General features: G+C 36.4%; 1 protein-coding gene across 2 annotated transcripts in view; it reads left to right on the top strand.

Annotated features, from left to right (window-relative positions):
* The window catches only part of vangl1 (VANGL planar cell polarity protein 1), a 41,965-nt gene extending 23,687 nt beyond the window's left edge, over positions 1-18,278 (top strand). For both annotated transcript variants that reach the window (XM_073845657.1, XM_073845658.1), the window contains exons 4-9: positions 3,656-4,090; positions 4,829-5,004; positions 6,369-6,502; positions 11,613-11,748; positions 11,861-12,095; positions 16,349-18,278. In XM_073845657.1, coding sequence (XP_073701758.1) covers positions 3,656-4,090; positions 4,829-5,004; positions 6,369-6,502; positions 11,613-11,748; positions 11,861-12,095; positions 16,349-16,609 — 1,377 coding nt within the window. In that variant the 3' untranslated portion in view covers positions 16,610-18,278. The remainder of the gene's footprint in view (positions 1-3,655; positions 4,091-4,828; positions 5,005-6,368; positions 6,503-11,612; positions 11,749-11,860; positions 12,096-16,348) is intronic.
* Positions 18,279-19,571: the final 1,293 nt, after the last annotated feature.

The raw sequence follows: 19,571 nt of genomic DNA, 5'->3' as shown, positions 1-19,571 counted from the left end.
TCAAAGGCTGCATAGAGATATCTATTGTTTCAACCATTGTTTTGGTCTTTAAACCTTTTTAGTATTGTTTAGCCACATGTTGATGTTGTCTGATAATGATGTTGCAGTGATGACGTATCTTTGTTGGTCAACCTAGTAGTAAGGACATCAGTAAAATAGTCCATGTGACGTCAGTAGTTCAACCTTAATTTTATGAAGCTACAAGAATACTTTTTGTCTGCAAAGAAAACAAAAATACAGACTTTATACAACAATTCCTTCTCTTTTGTGGCAGTCTTCGCCACATGCATCATAGTACAAAATGGAAGAGAAGAAATTGTTGAATAAAGTTTTTTTTTTATTATTTCTTTGTGCACAAAAAGTATTCTCATAGCTTCATAAAATTAAGGTTGAACCACTGATGCCACATAGACTATTTTAATGATGTCCTTACTACCTTTCTAGGCCTTTAACGTGGTAGTTGTGTTGCTGCCTATGCAGGGTCAGAAAGCTCTCGGATTTCATCAAAAATGTCTTCATTTGTTTTCCGAATATGAACAAAGGTCTTCTGGTTTGTCTGAATGAGATACGTAATCCTTATCTAATGCAGTTTCTAACTTTTCAAAGCAAACTAGTGTCTTAAAAGGAATGTCAATACAAGATAATTCAGATTTAAGTTAGACTTTCTCTCAAGAGAGTGCAAGGTCAAGTACTACTGAATATCAGTTTAAATGATTCCACTGTAAGTGTTCTCATGTCTGTAATTGTATAATAATATCCATATTTATCATTTTAATTTAGAGTTGTAAACCTGAGCAACACGCCTATGCAGGTTTATTTTGGAAAAAAAAATTAGAGGAAAAGGATGGAGGGTGGAGAGGAGAGAGGTGCAGGAGTTTCTCACACTTGTTTACCACTCCCTCTCTTCCTGCTTTTCTTTCTGTGGTACAGCTCAGACTGTGGCTCTGTCAGAGGGAAATGAGCTGTACTCGAGTCAAGCAGAACACTAACACACATGCAAACACACACTGTTAGCTGCGCTGTGTGCTTCTTTTGTCTCTCTCAGTGGGGGAAGCACATTCAGCAATGTGGACTGTGGGCAAAATAGAACAGATCAGACCGGAGTGCTGTACAATAGTCTGCCCTCTGGTCACAAAGAATCAGCTCGTAAGAGTTATTCAATTAACAAAAGCCATTTAAAGGGATAGTTCACCAAAAAATGAAAATTCAGTCATTAATTACTCATCCTAATGTCGTTCAAAACCTTTAAGACCCTCGTTCATTTTCAAACCACAAATTAGAATAACCATAGTTTTATGAAGGTTCATAAAAATATGGTTATTCTAATTTGGTTATACGGTTCTTCATAAAATTGCAGTTGAACCACTGATGTCACACAGACTATTTTGTTGATGTTCTTGGTACCTTTCTGGATCTTGAACATGGTAGGAGGGTCAGAAAGCTCTTGGATTTCATCAAAAATATCTTAATTTGTGTTCCAAAGTGGAAAAAGATTTCACAGGTTTGGAATGACATGAGGGTGAGTAATTTTTTGAGTGAACTATCCCTTTAACCATCATATTCATCTTCATTTCATTGACTATTTAAACTCAAAACCATGCTTGAAACTGGTCATTCACACAAGTTTTGTTGGTGTTGTTTTTTATTTGAAGTGTTTGTCAAGGTTTATCATCGGAAGTATTTTGCCAAATATTGGTGTTTATTATGTTTAATCAGTTATTAGGAATATTAATTGTCATTTCAGATTCAGCTCAGAAAAAAGATGATTTAAAACCTAAATGTAATTTGTATTAAACAACACTTAAACTGGTTTAATCATTTATTTTGAAAAGACTCAAAAGACATCACTACTTTCAGTCTGTTGTTATTTTTACTTGAATATTTTATTTCACTTGTGAAGAGCCAATCATTTCAAAGGTTACTTGTGAAGTCTCAAAGATATAGTAGCAAAAACAGTTTAATTTTTTTTTTAATTTTGGTGGTAAGAAAAATGATTTGCTAATCAAGTGTAAGACTTGGAGCCAGATTTACTAATAGCTTGCGCCAATGCAAACCGTCTTTTGGCATTAAAATAGTACAGTCAGGATTGACTTAAGACATGCAGTGAAGAATTAGCACTGAAAAGGCACTTGACCTTATTGAATATGCATTTGTAGGTATTTCCATTTTAGATGCAAAATTTATGGGAGGAGAGTATTAAAATGAACCACACAAAGTGATTTACTATGAGCATTTTCCACTTTGTAAATTACTGGCATTTGTGCTATTATTTAATGCCCAAAAAAGCATGTAATTTGTGCTGCTCTTGGTAGATTGCACTGGTCATTATGGAAATGATCTGGCTGCGTCTGTGTTCTTTAATGTGTGCATTGTTAGTAAAACACACACAGAATTTTCCCCTCCCATATGTGCTATTTTGTAATTCGAATTGGTTTTGAGGCTAATTTGCCCTGTTCAGTAAATCATACCCTTGACCTCTTTAACTGTAGTCTAATGTGAGTCTTGAATTTACAATAAAGGAAAATTGTTGAAACACTCATGTATGGGTATGACTTCTCAAAGAGTGTAAATGTATGAGTGTAAATATTAGAAATAATTATTACAGCAGTATTTTACAGTAGCAGTTGTCTCTGGTGCTAGCAAAACTCTAGAGGATGACCTTGTGACTTTATCTGATGGGCTCCATTTTTTTAAGTAAAAAAGTTCATGTGCATCCGTGTTTGTGTTTCCACCAACTTTTACAACACACTTTGCTCCTTTAACCTTTTCCATCTGCCATTTCCTCACTTCTGATAATGACCTGTTAAGTTATTTTTGCACATGGGCTGGCACAAACTCTAAACCGTGTAACAGAAAGGCGAATTCTTTTATTTTTTTGTTGTTTTCTTTGTTAGTTGCCTTATTCTGAATCATGGTTCTTTGAATCTAACAATACCAGCTTATGCAAGCTCTGCCATATTGCAAAGCCGCAGCAGTGTTGTTCCTAAACTCATTGAATTGAGCTTAGTAAATATAGTCGATGGTTGGCTCAGTAATTGCTGCATGCAGCTGTATTTTATGTCTGTTATTATTATGATAATATTATTGCAGCCATTTACATGTATTGAAAACTTCTCAATTCAGATTGAATTCACTAAACTACATTACCATACAAAATACAGCTTCTATTCATATAAATAGATGCATAAATAAGCAAACAACTCCATAAATAAATATATAAATAGTTGCATATGAATTACCATCCTTAGTGCAAAATAATCTGTAACGGAATTCTAATCTGCACTGCATTTCACATTCTACTGGCATTCACTCAGACGTCCTGCTGTTAGAAAGTTATCATTTTGTTGTTAGTCTGTCTCTCAGTTCTCAGGTTCATTTATATGCAGATGTATGTGAGTTTTGGGTATTTGTCATTAATGTATGCTGATGAGGGAGACCTGGGTATTTCAGTACTGTCCGTCTGAATTAGCCGTGAAGAAGATTTGTCATCTCACCAACAGGGATGGAAAAGAGGGCAAATCAAAATCGATGTGTTTTTTCTGTATATCGATTCTGAGTGCTGGGTGTTGGGCCTCTGAGATAACGGGGCTTTTAGGAGTACGTTGAATTTTTTATGTCCATGATATATTGCTAATCCCCTCCCACCTCTTGACAGGATGACAACTGGGGCGAAACCACCACTGCCGTCACTGGAACATCAGACCACAGCTTGTCTCAAGAGGATTTGGCTGGCTTCGGGAAAGATACGGAAGGTCCAGTAGAGAAATTGAACTGTGTACGCTTCCTTCCTTTGGCCCTCACCCTCGTCCTGGGCCTGCTGGTTCTGATCACCCCCTTGTCCTTCCTGGTGCTGCCCCAGCTGATGTGGCCAGAGCGCCTGCAGGCTTGTGGTACTGCCTGTGAGGGCCTCTTTCTCTCATTGGCTTTCAAGCTCCTCATTCTGCTGTTGGCTGGCTGGGCGCTGTTTGTGCGACCAGCACGAGCCTCCCTGCCTCGGATAGCAGTGTTCCGTGCCCTACTGGGGTTGCTTACGCTCCTCCTGCTGCTCTCCTATTGGCTGTTCTTTGGAGTGCGCATCTTGGATTCACAGGTATGAGCAAATGTATGAAGGGACCATGAAGAGTAAAGAGAAACATGTTGAGATTTCAGGAATTGTGATTGTGTGAATTCAGTTTTTATAAAATGGATAGTTTCAGCTGTTCATGAACCACATTTAAAGCCATATTAAAATATACAGTAAAAAGCAGCTTTAAATGCAAAGGATGGTCATACCAAATGTTAATTTCATTTAGTTAATAGAAGTTAATTGTTAAAGAAAATCCATTTATGACATTATTTTTGGCAGCATCCTCATTTTACAGCATTTTTACACAAGTGCCTAAGATGTTTAACAGTACAGTAGCTTTGCAGGTAGGTTTCTTGAAGCATCTTAAAAAACGTTGCCACAGTTCTTCTGGATTTAGTCTGTCTCAGTTTGTTTTTTTCTGTTTCTTCGTGTCATTCCAGACCGACCGGATGATTATGAGATCAGATCTCGGTGTGGAGCACTGGGTGTTGTCAGACTCCTTGTGCAAACAAAAATGGAATCTCACTGGATTATTACAATTAATGGCAAAATGAATGCTTGGAAATCTAAACTGATATTTCCTACTGACACACTACAGCAAACGGATTTAAAAAAACTGAATTAAAACCATTTTTATTTAAAAAAGAAATGTTGTGAAATTAAAGATAAAACAGGATGCCTATTCTTTGAAGAACATCACTGAACTCAGCACAGGTGCTTTTGTTTCCCTTGGCTTATTGATTTACTATCTGTGCTTAACAGGATGAGAACTACCAAGGCATAGTGCAGTTTGCAGTATCATTGGTGGATGCTCTGTTGTTCATCCATTACCTGGCAGTAGTTCTGTTGGAGATCCGGCACCTGCAGCCCTGCTTTTCTCTCTGTGTCGTGCGCTCCACCGATGGAGAGACTCACCACTACAACCTTGGACAGCTCAGGTGCCAGCTGATTACAATGTTTAAACTTTGATTAAAACAACTACAATATGCTGTTTAACTGTCTGATACATGTTCTTTGGTTAAAAGTAAAAAGAAAGAGAAAGATACGAGTCATACTTCAAAATATAGGTTCCAACTAATACTATAAAGTCCTACAAAACTAAAATGGTTTACACTGGAAAATCATTTTTAGTTTTTAGCTCTGTAAAAAAAACAGTTACGTGTTGATGTGTTTATGAATCTAGAAGTAGGTAAGCTGATCTGATGAGCCTTTTACCAAATAAAGAAGCATATGCAGTAAAAATGTTTTTAATTGGAAATGGGTTCTTCAGTGAAACCTAAAAATCATTTAAGATTCTTTGTTTTATACATTAAATCTGCAAACCAACTACAGTCAAAACCAAAATGTATTCAGACACCTTCAACGTTTCTCACATTATCATAATTTATTTGCTATAGTTTAGAAAATGGTAATAAAATATGACAAGAACTCAGAGTTAAACTGTCAAAACAAAATCACCTTGTGTATGAAGAATTTTGGGGTATAATATGTCACAGTTTACTTTATTTTGCTATCCCCAGTTACATAACTATAGTGTTCTGCACCCACTAGTAAAAAAATATCAAAAATTATATATTTCTGAATAATTTTTGGTTTAACTGTATATATGTATATTAGCACAGAAATATTTTATCAAAACATTAAATGTGTAGTTCACTTAGGAATGAAAATTTTGTCATTAGTTACTCACCTTTATGTCGTTACAAACCTGTAAAACCTTCGTTCATCGTTCATCTTCGTCATGGTACTCTCGTGAACAAGCGGCGGAGACTGAACTTTTTGGGTGAACTGTCCCTTTAAAGGTTATCTCTGTAATTGCACTGATTATGTGGCTGAGCTGCTTTCTTGCTGAAATATTATATGTGCTTGTCTATATACACAAAACTGTGTGTGTGCACTGTTTAATGCATTAATAATGAGTTGAGGTTGGGCCAAGGAAAAAAGGTCCATTAATCACTCCATTACAGACACTCCCTACTTTGCCCTGCGTTGCTTCCTCTCTCCCTTCCTCTCTCCTGCCCATCGCTTTCCTTTGTTCTTGCTCTCATTGTTTCATTGGCTGAACATTTTTGATCCAGTGCTGCTGCAGAGTCAAGTGACAGTGCGCACACACACACACACACACTCAAAGCAGAATGAAATCTTTTATTATCTGACATCCATTGACTTTAATAAAATACATGACGGGATTGTCTGTTCCTGTGTTTTAATAGACACCAAAACCCATATTAGCAGTGAATATTACAAGGTTTTTTTTACAATGTCTCTCTTTCTTTCTCTCTCTCTCTCTCTCTCTCTGTAGCATTCAGCGGGCAGCCCTGGTAATTCTTGAACACTATTACAAGGATTTCTCCATTCACAACCCTGCCCTACTGACGGCTGCTAAGTCCAGGGCAGCTAAACATCTGGCTGGGCTGAAAGTCTATAATGTAGATGGTGAGTTTAATCTGTGTTAAATCAATGTCTGTTTTATGATTTGACTGTTATTGTTCCCTTGAGCAAGAAATTCTGAAATCATTTTGGAATCCCTATAGGAAAGCCAGCAAAATTAAGATGTCCTCAATATAATAATAATCTGCTTGACAGATTATTGTCCTGAGAAAAAGTCTTTAGCAATGCAGCGTCTCCTCTAGAGTTTCAGAAAAGATCAGTTTTACAGTTTCACAAATCATTTAGAATCAAAGATTTTAACATAAACCTTTCTCATCATTGTTCTTCCATCATCAAATTATCTGAGCAATGCCATTCACATTAAATGAAAAGCCAGGCACACTTATAACTGGTAAACCTAAGTACAACTTGATATGAAGTTTTAATGCATTTCATTTAAAACGTCGATTTAAAAGCATGCATTGAAACATAATACATTCAGTGGGTTTACTCACTACTGTTAAAGTGATAGTTCTCCCAAAAATCTAAATTACCCAATGATTTACTCATCCTCAAGCCATCCTAGGTTTATATGACCTACTTATTTCAGACAAATACAATCTGAGTTATATTTAAAAATGTCCTGGCTCTTTCAAGCTTTATAATGGCAGTGAATGGCTGTTGAGATTTTGTAGTCCAATAAAGTGCATCTATTTATCATAAAAAGTACTCCACATGGCTCTGGGGGTTAATAAAGGCCTTCTGAGGTGATTGTGTAAGAAAAATATCCATATTTAAAAGTTTATAAACCATAATCTCTAGCTTCTGCTTTCTGTCCTACGTATGTTCACAAGAGCGGCTTTATTAACCCCCCGAACTGCCATTATAAAGCTTGGAAGAGCCAGGACATTTTTTAACATAACTCTGATTGTATTTGTCTGAAAGAATAAAGTCATATACACCTGGTATGGCTTGAAGGTGAGTAAATCATGAGCTAATTTTCATTTTTGGGTGAACTTCATTTTTTGTGTTCACCCAAAAATGAACATTTTAATGAAAATCTACTAACCCTCAGGGAATACAAGATGTGTATTATAAGAAAAAAAAACTAAAGTTAGTAAGCTGTGAAATAATACAGTTGCAATCAAAATTATTCAACCCCCCCAGAGACTGCAGTACTTTACAAATGTTTTTTGCTCTTTCTGAAGATCTAGGACTAAATTGCATCTACAACAGTTTTCTGGCATATTAAAAAGTGATAATGTCAATATATAATTTAATGTTTTTGAGTTATAGGATTTTTTAACAACACAGCTATGTCAAAATTATTCAACCCCTATTCAACATTGCTGTTTTAAGACAGTTATTTTTATGGTCAAAATTGTCTTAAAAAATTGTCTTAAGCCTTTACAAACTTATTCAAAATGGAATTAGCTTGGGGTGTTACACATAGTATACTCTTAGCCCATGCATGTGCTGATAGGGAGTAGCAAATATGGTAAAGTCAACAAAGCTCACACAAAATCAATAGAGAAGAAATAGTTTGCTATATTAGAAAGTCTAAAACTACATGAAGATTTCTAAGACATTACAAGTCCCCGTATTCCTTAGATTAATGTGCGTTGTACCAGAAAACCTTTGAGGCTGTTGAACAAAAAAACACAATATCATAAAATGTTTGATCAGATCAACTGAGAAAAACTTGCAATGTACAGCCAAAGACTTGCAAGATGACCCGACGAAAGGAGGAAAAATATTTCAATGCTGTGTACAAGAGGAACACTAGACAAGTGTAGTCTTCATGTTGAGGAATCTTGCTGAATACCACTCTTGACCAAGAAGAACAAAAAGGCTGCCTTGAACATGCCAAAATTCATTTGGATAGACCTGTGGAGTTCTGGAAGAATGTTTTATGGAGTGATGTGTCCAAACTGGAACTTTTTGGGCGTATGGATCAACAGTATGTCTGGTGCAAAAATGACAAAGCTTATGAGCAGAAGAACACGTCATCAAACATGGAGGTGGACCAGTCCTGTTATGGGGTTGTTTTACTGTAGCAGGAAGTGGAAAACATGACCATACAAAATATATCATTGATTTATTAAAGTATAAGACCATTTTGGCAAACATTGTGATGCCTTTTGTGCAAAGTCTAAAGCTAATAATCAATGGACTTTCCTGCAGGACAATCATCCTAAAGTATACATTCAAATCTACTTACGCTTGGTTCAGGAATCAGTCATAGAATGTTTTTAAGTGGCCTGTTCAGTTTCCAGATTTAATTCTCATTGAAAATACATGGTTGAGTTTGAAGCAAGCAGTGGCAAAGTAAAAACCAAAGATTATCAGTGATCTGAAAGCTTTTTCAGGGGAGGAATTGCCCAAGATTGCAGCAGAAAGGTGACAGAAGCATCTAAGCACTTCCAGGCAGTGTTTATTGGTGGTTTTAAAGAATAAAAGATTCTACACCAAATTTACTTTCAGGGGTTGAATAATTTTGAACATGAATGTTTAGAGCCAATTCGATTTTTTGTCATTATTAATCAACTTACGTTCTCAGAATTACTCAAATGTGTATTAATAAACTTTCTTTAATAGTTTACTCATGCTTTTGTTGAATTGTTTTCACAAAATGTTGTTCTCTGCAGCAAAATGTCTTGCAGGTCAAGGGGGTTGGATAATTTTGATTGCAACTGTATTGTCCTGAACTTATTAAATATGGGTAGACATACTAAAACAAATACTTATGTACAATTTTAATTGATTAACTTGGCCGTGTCAGTCAGTCACCACCAACATCTAATGCATCTCTCTGATCGTTTCTTCCTGCAGAGTTTAAAGCCAAACTGAAAAGCTATCTTTTCGATTGTAAGTTCAGACTGTGTAATGCATTCAAAAATCCCTTCACCGAGACACTGAATTGTTGAGCGCTCCACACGTCTTGCTTATTTGCTTGTGCATGCAATCATTGTACACTCTGCACAAGGTCACAGACTCTCCCGAAAAACGATTTGCATCAAGAAATCCTACATGTCTTGACTGCCATGCAGAAACCACTAAATTCTGCACTTGCTATGCTCTAAAAATATGAAAAATAAAAAGTCAATAATTCTTACTCACCCCTCATCTCAAACACACCCAGGCTCACTCCCTTACTTTCTCTCTCTCTTTTTGTTTGACATTTATGATGTGCTGTCAGCACAAGAAATGTACACGCACTATAATGCAGAGATGCATACTTGGGATCAAGATATAGCCCCTTAAGCACTCAAACCTTTCTTTATGCCTGTGGCTATCGAACGGGGCCAGGAATGTGTGTGTGTGTGTGTGTGTGTGTGTGTGTGTGTGTATATGAGTGTGTGTATGAGTGTGTGTATGAGTGTGTGTATGAGTGTGTGTATGAGTGTGTGTATGAGTGTGAGTGTGCACGTATATGAAAATCAGCAGTGTGTAGCTCTTTGTGCTTTGAACGGATTGTCAGAGTATTAATAATGCATCACAAGGCAGAATACCCCCCCCCCCCCAAAAAAAAAATCCACATTGCTTTTTTCCAGGGTTCAAAGCACTCTGAAATAGTCTGCATTCAACTACATGTGTTTTTCTGTGAGTAAAATTAATTTAGTATATTGTTTAATTCTCCTCTTTATTTTTATGTGTATGTACTTTTTTTTTTTTTGTCAAATTATTCACAAATAACAACTGAGGTAAGGGTCTCAAGATTTGTTTGTCCATTTTCGGTATATGTGATTTCTGGAGGTGATTCAGTGAGCTAAGAGATCACAGACCTGCCCTGCTACCAAGGAGAGTCATGCTGCCCTTGTCATGCATTATTAATTATATCTGTGACCTGAATATGGATAAATATGCATAAATGATTCTGTTCACCACATTACTATGCACACAGAGCTAATATGCATTACATGTGATCATCATAACCCAATTGGTTATAAAAATGTGCTTAGCTGCCAGTGAGCTTTTTGCAGTATATATACGCTACTGTTCAAAAGTTTGGGTTTGGTATGATTTTTTTTCTCTATTGCTCACCAAGGCTGCATTTATTTTATCAAAAATATTTAATATTGTGAAGTATGTAATCTAATATGCTATTTAATCTAAATTGCTACTCAAGAAGCATTTCTTATATTATCAATGTTGAAAAGCGTTGTGCTGCTTAATATTTTTGTGGAAACCATGATCAATTCTGGGGATTCTTTAATGAATACAAAGTTTAAAAGAACAGCGTTTATTTGGATATTAATCTTTTGTAACATAAATGTTTTTACTTTCATTTTGATCTATTAAATACACCCTTGCTGAAGTTTTTTAAGAACAAAAATTTTAAGAATTGTAGTGTATATGACCTGCCTGATAAGAAATAAATTGACAATACAATGAATGTAAAAATAAAAATATTGTATATATGTGACCCTGGACCACAAAACCTGTCATAAGGGTAATTTTTTTAAAATTGAGATTTATACATCTGAAGGCGGAATAAATAAACTTTCCATTGATGTATGGTTTGTCAGGATAGGACAATATTTGGCCGAGATACAACTATTTGAAAATCTAGAATCTGAGGGTGCAGAAAAATCAAAATATTGAGAAAATCACCTTTAAAATTGTCCAAATTAAGTTCCTAGCAATGCATATTACTAATCAAAAATTAAGTTTTGATATATTTACGGTAAGACATTCACAAAATATCTTCATGGAACATAATCTTTACTTAATATCCTAAAGATTTTTGGCGTAAAAGAAAAATCTATAATTTTGACCCATACAATGTATTTTTGGCTATTGCTACAAATATACCCATGCTACTTAAGACTGGTTTTGTGGTCCAGGGTCACTTATAGTAGTGAATTATATTAAATTATTCATGACTACTATTAATTAATAATTATGACTGCTGTTAAATTACACATTTACATGATAATCTACAACAGGATGATGTGTCATGTATTTTTGATCAGGCGTTACAAACCCCTTGGGGTCCAAGAGTGACAGGAATTGTAATATTATATTCATACACATAGCTTTAGCAATGGGTCAGTTTGTGAAAGGTATCTGTCTTTCTAGAACAAGGTCAAGGTGACTTTTTCTAGTTATTTAAGTGTATTTGAATTGTACTTTTATCCGTTCTGTCTCATAATGCTAATGTTCCTCTTGCCAGGTGCTGGTAGCGATGTTGCAACCGCTCAGTCTCGGGCTAAAATAGCAGCTGCTGCCCGACAAAGAGACACCAGCCACAATGAGCTGTACTACGAGGAAGCAGAGCATGAAAGAAGAGTCCGAAAGCGCAAAGCACGGTAAGAGAAACAACAGAGGGCAGAGTTTGTGAAACAGCAAGTTAATTAAAGAATAAAGTTGTGGTTTTAATGAAACTACTGCAACTTAATATGCAACATTTTCTCCTTCCAGGTTGGTGGTGGCAGTAGAGGAGGCCTTTACACACGTTAGACGGCTACAGGAAGAAGAGAAAAAGAAACCGCCGGGAGATGAGATGGATCCACGTGAGGCATCGCAGGCCATCTTCCCCTCCATGGCTCGAGCACTGCAGAAATACCTGCGCACCACCCGTCAGCAGCACTGCCACAGCATGGACAGCATTCAGGCCCACTTAGCATTCTGCATTACAAACAACATGACCCCAAAGGTGAGACAAACACAGACACAACTTACCTGATCTCATGACGGAAACATATCTGTGGGATCCTTTTCGCAAGATGCAAAGAAATACATACCAATGAGTGCATATCACTGCAGTTTCCAACAGAAATGAACACTAGAGGTGGTAAAACAGCGAGCACTTGTAATTGTTTTCATACACAGTTATGATTACAGCTTCATATGTTTCACCTTCCGGACGTAACAAGCTTGCTCGGTAGCTCAGCTGGCACGGATTTGGGCTTAGGATGCGGAATCCTTGGGTACGAATCCCGTGAAAAACATGACTCATGATGAAAGAGCTGAAAGATGAGAGATAAACTAGATAAAACAGCATGCTTGCGATTGCATTTTTATGTCACAATTGCTTTTGTTCATACTATCGGGTAGGTTTAGGTGTGGTGCAAATTGTACGTTATTTTAAAACTTCATGGAGCATTAGAGTTGTAGCGTCACTCAACGGACATTTTAAGTCAGAACTGCGGTGACACGTACAAAACCAATGTCACATAAAATGACTAATCTGTACGTTCATCTGTTTCGAGGGAAAACCTTGCCCTTTAGCACCACTCAGTGGACATTTTACATTGAATATGTCACAAAACATACTTTGCATGATGTATTTCGCATCTTGTGAAAAAGTTCCCACAGGTACGTTTTTATCATGAGATCAGGTTGGACACAACATAGTAACTTCTCTCATCACACCATCAAAACTGTCCATAAATATATATGATTCAAATGCCCATAACAGGAACCCCACTCAAAAAATATTTAGGTCTGAATTAAAGATTTATAAGAATAGTTCACCCAAAAATAAAAATTCTGTCATTAATTCCTCACCATCATGTCATTCCAAACATGTAAATTGTTCATCTTCATTCAAACACAATTTAAGGTATTTTTTTTTATAAAATCCAAGAGCTCTCTGACCCTGCTTAGACAGAAATGTTACCATTGTTTGTTCAAGGCCCAAAAACGTGGTCAGGACATCGATAAAGTAGTCCATGTGACATCTGTGGTTCAACCTTAATTTTATGAAGCTAAGAACACAAAAATAACAACTTCATTTAACAATTTCTTCTCTTCCATGTCAGTCTTCGACACACATTCATGAAAGTACCTCAACGCATGTGTGTGGTGCTGCTGACACAAGCTGGCGTCTTACGTAAAACCCAAATTAGCTATGTCTTGTTTACAAGCAGAGGAATGTTCACACATACACTACCATTCAAAAGTTTGGGGTCAGTAAATTTTTTTTTTTAAGAATTTAATACTTTTATTCACCAAGGATGTGTTAAATTGATAAAAAAAAAAGTGATAGCAAAAACTTATATTGTTAGAAAATATTTACATTTTGAAGAAAGGCTGTTATTTTTAACTTTTAATTAATCGAAGAAACCAAAAAAAAAGTATCAGAGGTTCCAAAAAAATATTTGGTAGCACAACAGTTTCTAACATTGATAATTCTAATAATAAATCAGCATATTAGAATGATTTCTGAAGGATCATGTGACACTTAAGACTGGAGTAACAGCTGATAAAAATTCAGCTTTTCATCACAGGAATAAATTCTATTTTAAAGTATGTTAAAATAAAAAACATTATTTTATATTGTAAAAACATTTTGCAATATTACTGTTTTTTTCTGTATTTTTAATCAAATAAATGCAGCCTTGATGAGCATAAGAGACTTCTTTAAAGACTATTACAAGTCTTACTGACCCCAAACTTTTGAACGGTAGTGTACATCGTGGTACTCTTGCGAACAAATGTCACATGGGCTATTTTACTGATGTCCTTACTACCTTTCTGGACCTTGAACATGGTAGTTGCATTGATGTCTAATATCTTAATATGTTTTCCGAAGATAAACAAAGGTCTTTTGGGTTTGGAACGACATGAGGGTGAGTTTTTATTTTTTCATTTTTCAATTTCGATTCCCACACCGGCAGGAATTGAAGGTGGGGTAAATAAACAGTGCTCTTTCCACCTTCAGTACCATGACTGAAGTTCCCCTCAAGCAAGGCACCAAACCCCCAATTGCTCCCCGGGCACTGGAGCAATGGCTGCCCACTGCGCCAGTGTGTGTTCACAGTAGGGATGGGAATTGATAAGATTTTTACGATTCCAATTCCATTTTCGATTCTGCTTAACGATTCGATTCTTTATCGATTCCCTTATCAATTCTCATATGGAAGAAAAGGGACAACAAATTGTTGATTAGCATAGTTAAACTGTCTCTGTTTGGGGCTTTGTACTTAGGGCTGAGAATCTTTGTCATCTCCCTAAAAAATTTATAATGGGAATGAATGAGTCCTGCAGCTTTATTAGCCGAGGACATGCTAACGTTGCTGCTGCTGCCGCTGCTGGGTTGAGAACTGTTAGTCCAGAGCGGATCGAAAACGCAACATTCTTTTATTGTTAATTTCATGCTGTGTGCGCAAATGTTTTAGCATGTTAGTGGTATTTCCTCCCTTTGAGGAAATATCTACGCTGCAAGAATTGCAAGTTGCCCTATTTTCGTCTTTTTTGGTGAAATACAACCAGACTTTTGAGCGTTTGTTCCGCTTAGGCGCCAATGCTTATTGACTGAGCGTAAGCTACGCAACGTTCGTAAGTTACGCAATGCGCGTGATGACGTCATTCGTGCCCACTGGAATCGTTAAGGGAATCGTTTGCAAATTTTGCAAACGATTCGATGGAATTGAAACACTGGGAACCGGTTCTCAACAAGAACCGGTTTTCGATTCCCATCCCTAGTTCACAGTGTGTTTGTTTGTTCATCTCTCAGTGCTGTGTGTGTGCACTTGGATGGGTCAAATCACTGGTTCTCAATTCCAGTTTTGGGGCCCCCTATGCTCTGCACTTTTGCATGTCTCCCTTATTAAACACACCTGATGGAGACCACCAGCTTGTTACTGCTGTTCATGGATCTCTCTCCCAATGAGCTGATGATCTCAATCAGGTGTGTTAAATAAGGGAGACATGCAAAATGTGCAAAGTAGGAGAGGCCCCAGCACTGGAAATGAGAACCACTGGGTTTAAATGCACATCAGCAATTTCGAGTATGGGTCACCATACTTGACAGTACGTTATGACTTTCACTTTTTCACTTTTCAAATGCTAATGAGCTCTGCTCACCCCATCCCTCTCTTCTGTGGGGTGATGAGCCATCCTGTTGACTTTAGCCACATTTAGCCTTGAAACTTGCTAGCTAGCACATTATTAAAAAAGCCAATTTGCAAAGATGCATAAAAAACCCTTATACTCACCTCTGCTTTAGCTGGATCACAAATGATTCACATGAACATGACGCATTTAAGTAGATCAGGGGCACATTCCCTTCAAAAACAAAAGAAATCCACTGTGTCTTCAGCGGCTGAGAAGTCAGGAGTAAATGACGACTGCTATGTTCTTTACTACATCTAACAACAGAACACACCTCAATCGCTTAGAAGCCATTTTTGTCTATATCCCTGCTCCGGCATCAAACAATGGTGGACGGACTACAGCTCACTAGGGCAGGTCTAAGGTAAGACGGCCGTGTCAATCAACTATTGTGGGAGCATCCTTGGTCTGTGTGATATCTCACAGCCAAGAATCAGAGAATGGCTTGATTTGAAAAAAGGGGACATTATTTATAGGGATACCACTGGGTGGATTTTTATCATTTATAGGGTGGTTGTGTACACAAACTGCCAACACACATTTATGTTCAAACAACATGTAAAAGTGAATTTTGCATCCAAAGACTAAAGGATTAGTTTACTTCCAGAACAAAAATGTCATCCCAGATGTTCATGTCTTTCTTTCTTTAGTCAAAAAAATTAGGCATATTTCTCCATATATGATATTTCTCCGTATAGTGGACTTTAATGGGACCCAACAGGCTGAACATCCAAATTGCATTTTCAATGCAGCTTCAAGGGGCTCTCCACAACCCCAGCCGAGGAATAAGGGTCTTATCTAGTGAAACGATCTGTCTCTTTATAACAGGGGTGCTTAACCCTGTTCCTAGAGATCTACCGACCTGCAGACTTTTGTTCCAGCCCTGCTCCAACACAGCTGTCTGTAATTATCAAGGGCTACCTAAGAGATTAATTAGCTGGTTCAGGTGTGTTTGATTAGGGTTGGAGCTGAACTTTATAGGATAGTAGATCTCCAGGAACAGGGTTGGGCATCCCTGCTTTATAACATTTATATCAGTGAACAGATATGGATACTGTTGTTCCCTGCTAGGCATTTCTGGAGAGCTATCTGATGGCTGGACCCACACTGCAGTATACGAGAGAGTCCTGGCAGACCCGGCAGTGGACGCTGATCAGCGAAGCGTCGGTCACCAGTCCCCTCCGTCACGGCTCTGAATTCCAGCTCAAGTCATCTGACTTCAGTTTAGTGGTCACCAGCAAAGCTATCCCCCACCTCAAACTCAGTGAGGAGTACGTCCACCCCAAGTCCCACAAGTTTGTACTACAGCTACAGTCTGAGACCTCCGTCTGATGGATTCGGTTGCTTTTGTCTGTTTGGTTTTCTACACTTGTAAATTTTGGACTAGTACTATTTTGTTTGAAATCCTTTCACTTTTTCACAGTTTATAAATGGCATTTTACATAATGGATGTATTTTGATACAATATTTGTTATTATCAGAAACAGAAGAGAAAAAAACAAACAAAAAATATGTACCTGTACTGTATGTATTCGATTACCTAGTGCTGACTGGTGTCAGTGTGTGTTTGTGCTGCTTGTCTGTATGTTTCTTTCTGCATAGAGCAAAGGCTGATTATGTACTGTGATAAACATCAGACTTGGGCATCATGGTGAAGTTTGGTTTTTGCAAGTAGATTATGATATCTATGTTTGTATGTTTTTTCCTTCAGTTGACCTCTACATAAGCATCAGAGCATATTGGAATGAGGATCTATAAGGCCAGAAAGATCACTTAGAGAGTCAGAATGCCATAATAGTGGTATAATAGCCAATCATACATGATCATTTTCAGCTTGTTTGATTTCAGAAAAATAGGTAATATATTGTGAGAGAAAAAAACAGCCTTTCCTTTGAGATGAATAAATTGTGATTTGTAGTTTGCCTCTTTTTGTGTGGTAATTAAATTGTGAATAAGGTATTTTTTACATTTAAATTTTTATTGTGTATGCATTATCATTAAAACAATGACTTGTGTTTGTAAAATGCAAGCCCATTAATGCTGCCTAACACATTTATAAACCTTGCTCTTGACTGTTTTTTTGTCCAAGCTTGAAGTTTTATTTGCTTATGAAGCAAAAATAGGGGGGTAAACTATCATGCCTTTTTTACTACTGCTCTAGTTAAGTTGTCCGCTAATATAGTATATGATTTTGTTTTGTATTTAATGATAAAGAACAATTATATTTTATATTATTCCCACATTTTCTAGCAATGTTAACAGCATATATGTTCCCATTCCATATTGTCAGTTCTGTCCTATCTGATATCCCATTCCATTTAGTTTGTCAGGAATTATTAACAGTCTATGCCATTACCCATAAGCTACAAACCCACTTCAAATATTATTTATTCATGTTACATTCATAAAGGTGAAATATTGCAAATTTATTTGACTGAAGAAGCTGTTTGTATCAATAGAGAGAATTTTTTAGAATTAAATTTACGTTGATTATTTGCTTCATTCTGTCAATGTAATGAAAAGCCTTTGGAACCCCTAGGAAAAAAAAAATAAAAACTAATTTTCTTTGGGCAAAAGTGTTTAAAATAAACCAGATTTGGCATTTGAAGTGTAACCTTCTATGTTTTGCTCTTTAGTGAAATAAATAGTGGAACTGTTTTCTTGTAGGACTGATCAAAGATCAAAACTAGGACATTTTGTGCCAATTTTCTGACTGTATAACACTTTAACTTCAAGTACTTCTTTGCATCATATTTTCATGAAAAACATGATTTGTGGTCAATTCTTAGTCACTTTCAAACTGGAATTTATCTTCTTCAGTTACCCATATATCTGTATGTAAATATATAAATATGGAATATTTCATGTATTAAAAATGTATGGTATTTATTTATTTATTTATTAGTGTATGTAGTTTACAATCATTTTGTGTACACCTCTGCATGTGCATTTATGTTTTATTACTGTGGATATAAAAATATAAAATCATTTTGGACAATTATATTGTCAATTGCATTGAAATGGACTGTTTAGTTAAAAAATTCGGTTAAAGGAAACGGTACAAGGCCACTCGGACCTTCAGTAAAAATAATATTGTCATGTTTCACTGGGACACTAGATGTCACTGTGGTGCCATGATTTAAACTCTAAAAAAAATTGTGCTGTGAGTTGATGTTGAGATATAAAACCAAAATTCATTTTACACCTATAAGTCCTTTTCCACAAATCTATTTGGAAGTGGGTGCCCCTAGGCCATGCTATAGGCTACTCACTATGAAAACACCTTTGGAGAGGTCCCAGCAGAGGGTGTCTATCAGTGTCAGTGTTTTTTTTAAAGAAGGTGTCTATACACCCTAGTGTTTTTAAAGTACTTTAAATAAAAAATATTTTATGCTAAAAAGGTTCTATGTAAGGAGAAATTATTCAATAATTGCAGATATATTTATAGATATATAAACATAAGTACACAATGCTTATGCAGAGATTCTGTTCCCATAACTATATATATATCTATATATATATATCTATATATATATATATATATATATATATATATATATATATATATATATATATATATACAGTCAGGTCCATATATATTTTGGACACTGACACAATTTTTATTATTTTAACTGTTGACCAAAACATATTCAAGTTACAGTTATACAATGAATATGGGCTTAAAGTGCACACTCTGAGCTTTAATTTTTAGGGCAGTCTCATCAAATTGGTAGAAAGGTTAAGGAATTACAGCTCTTTAATATGTACCTCCCCCCTTTTTCAAGGGACCATAAGTAATTGGACAGTTGACTCAAAAGCTGTTTCATGGACAGTTGTGGGCTATTCCTTCATTTTTTCTACATCAATTAACCAGGTAAAAGGTTTGGAGCTGATTCTAAGTGTGCGATTTGTATTTGGAAGCTGTTGCTCTGAACCCATCATGCGGTCAAAGGAGCTCTGCATGCAAGTAAAACAGACAATTGTTAGGCTTCAAAAACAAAAGAAATGCATCAGAGAGATAGCAGGAACATTAGGAGTGGCCAAATCAACAGTTTGGTGTATTCTGAGAAGAAAAAGAACACACTGGTGAGCTCAGCAACATAAAAAGGCCTGGATGTTCACAAAAGACGACAGTATGGTGGATGATTGGATCATCCTCTCCATGGTAATAAAACATTTTACAACATCCAGCCAAGTGAAGAATACTCTCCAGGAGGTAGGCGTGTCACTGTCAAAGTCTACAATCAAGAGAAGATTTCACCAGAGTAAAATAGAGAGGGTTTACCACAAGGTG

This window comes from Garra rufa, chromosome 8, assembly GCF_049309525.1.
Source record: "Garra rufa chromosome 8, GarRuf1.0, whole genome shotgun sequence".
In the NCBI taxonomy this organism is placed as follows: Eukaryota; Metazoa; Chordata; class Actinopteri; order Cypriniformes; family Cyprinidae; genus Garra; species Garra rufa.
The sequence above is the reverse complement of the archived record's forward strand: the minus strand, read 5'-3'. Positions and strand labels throughout refer to the sequence as shown.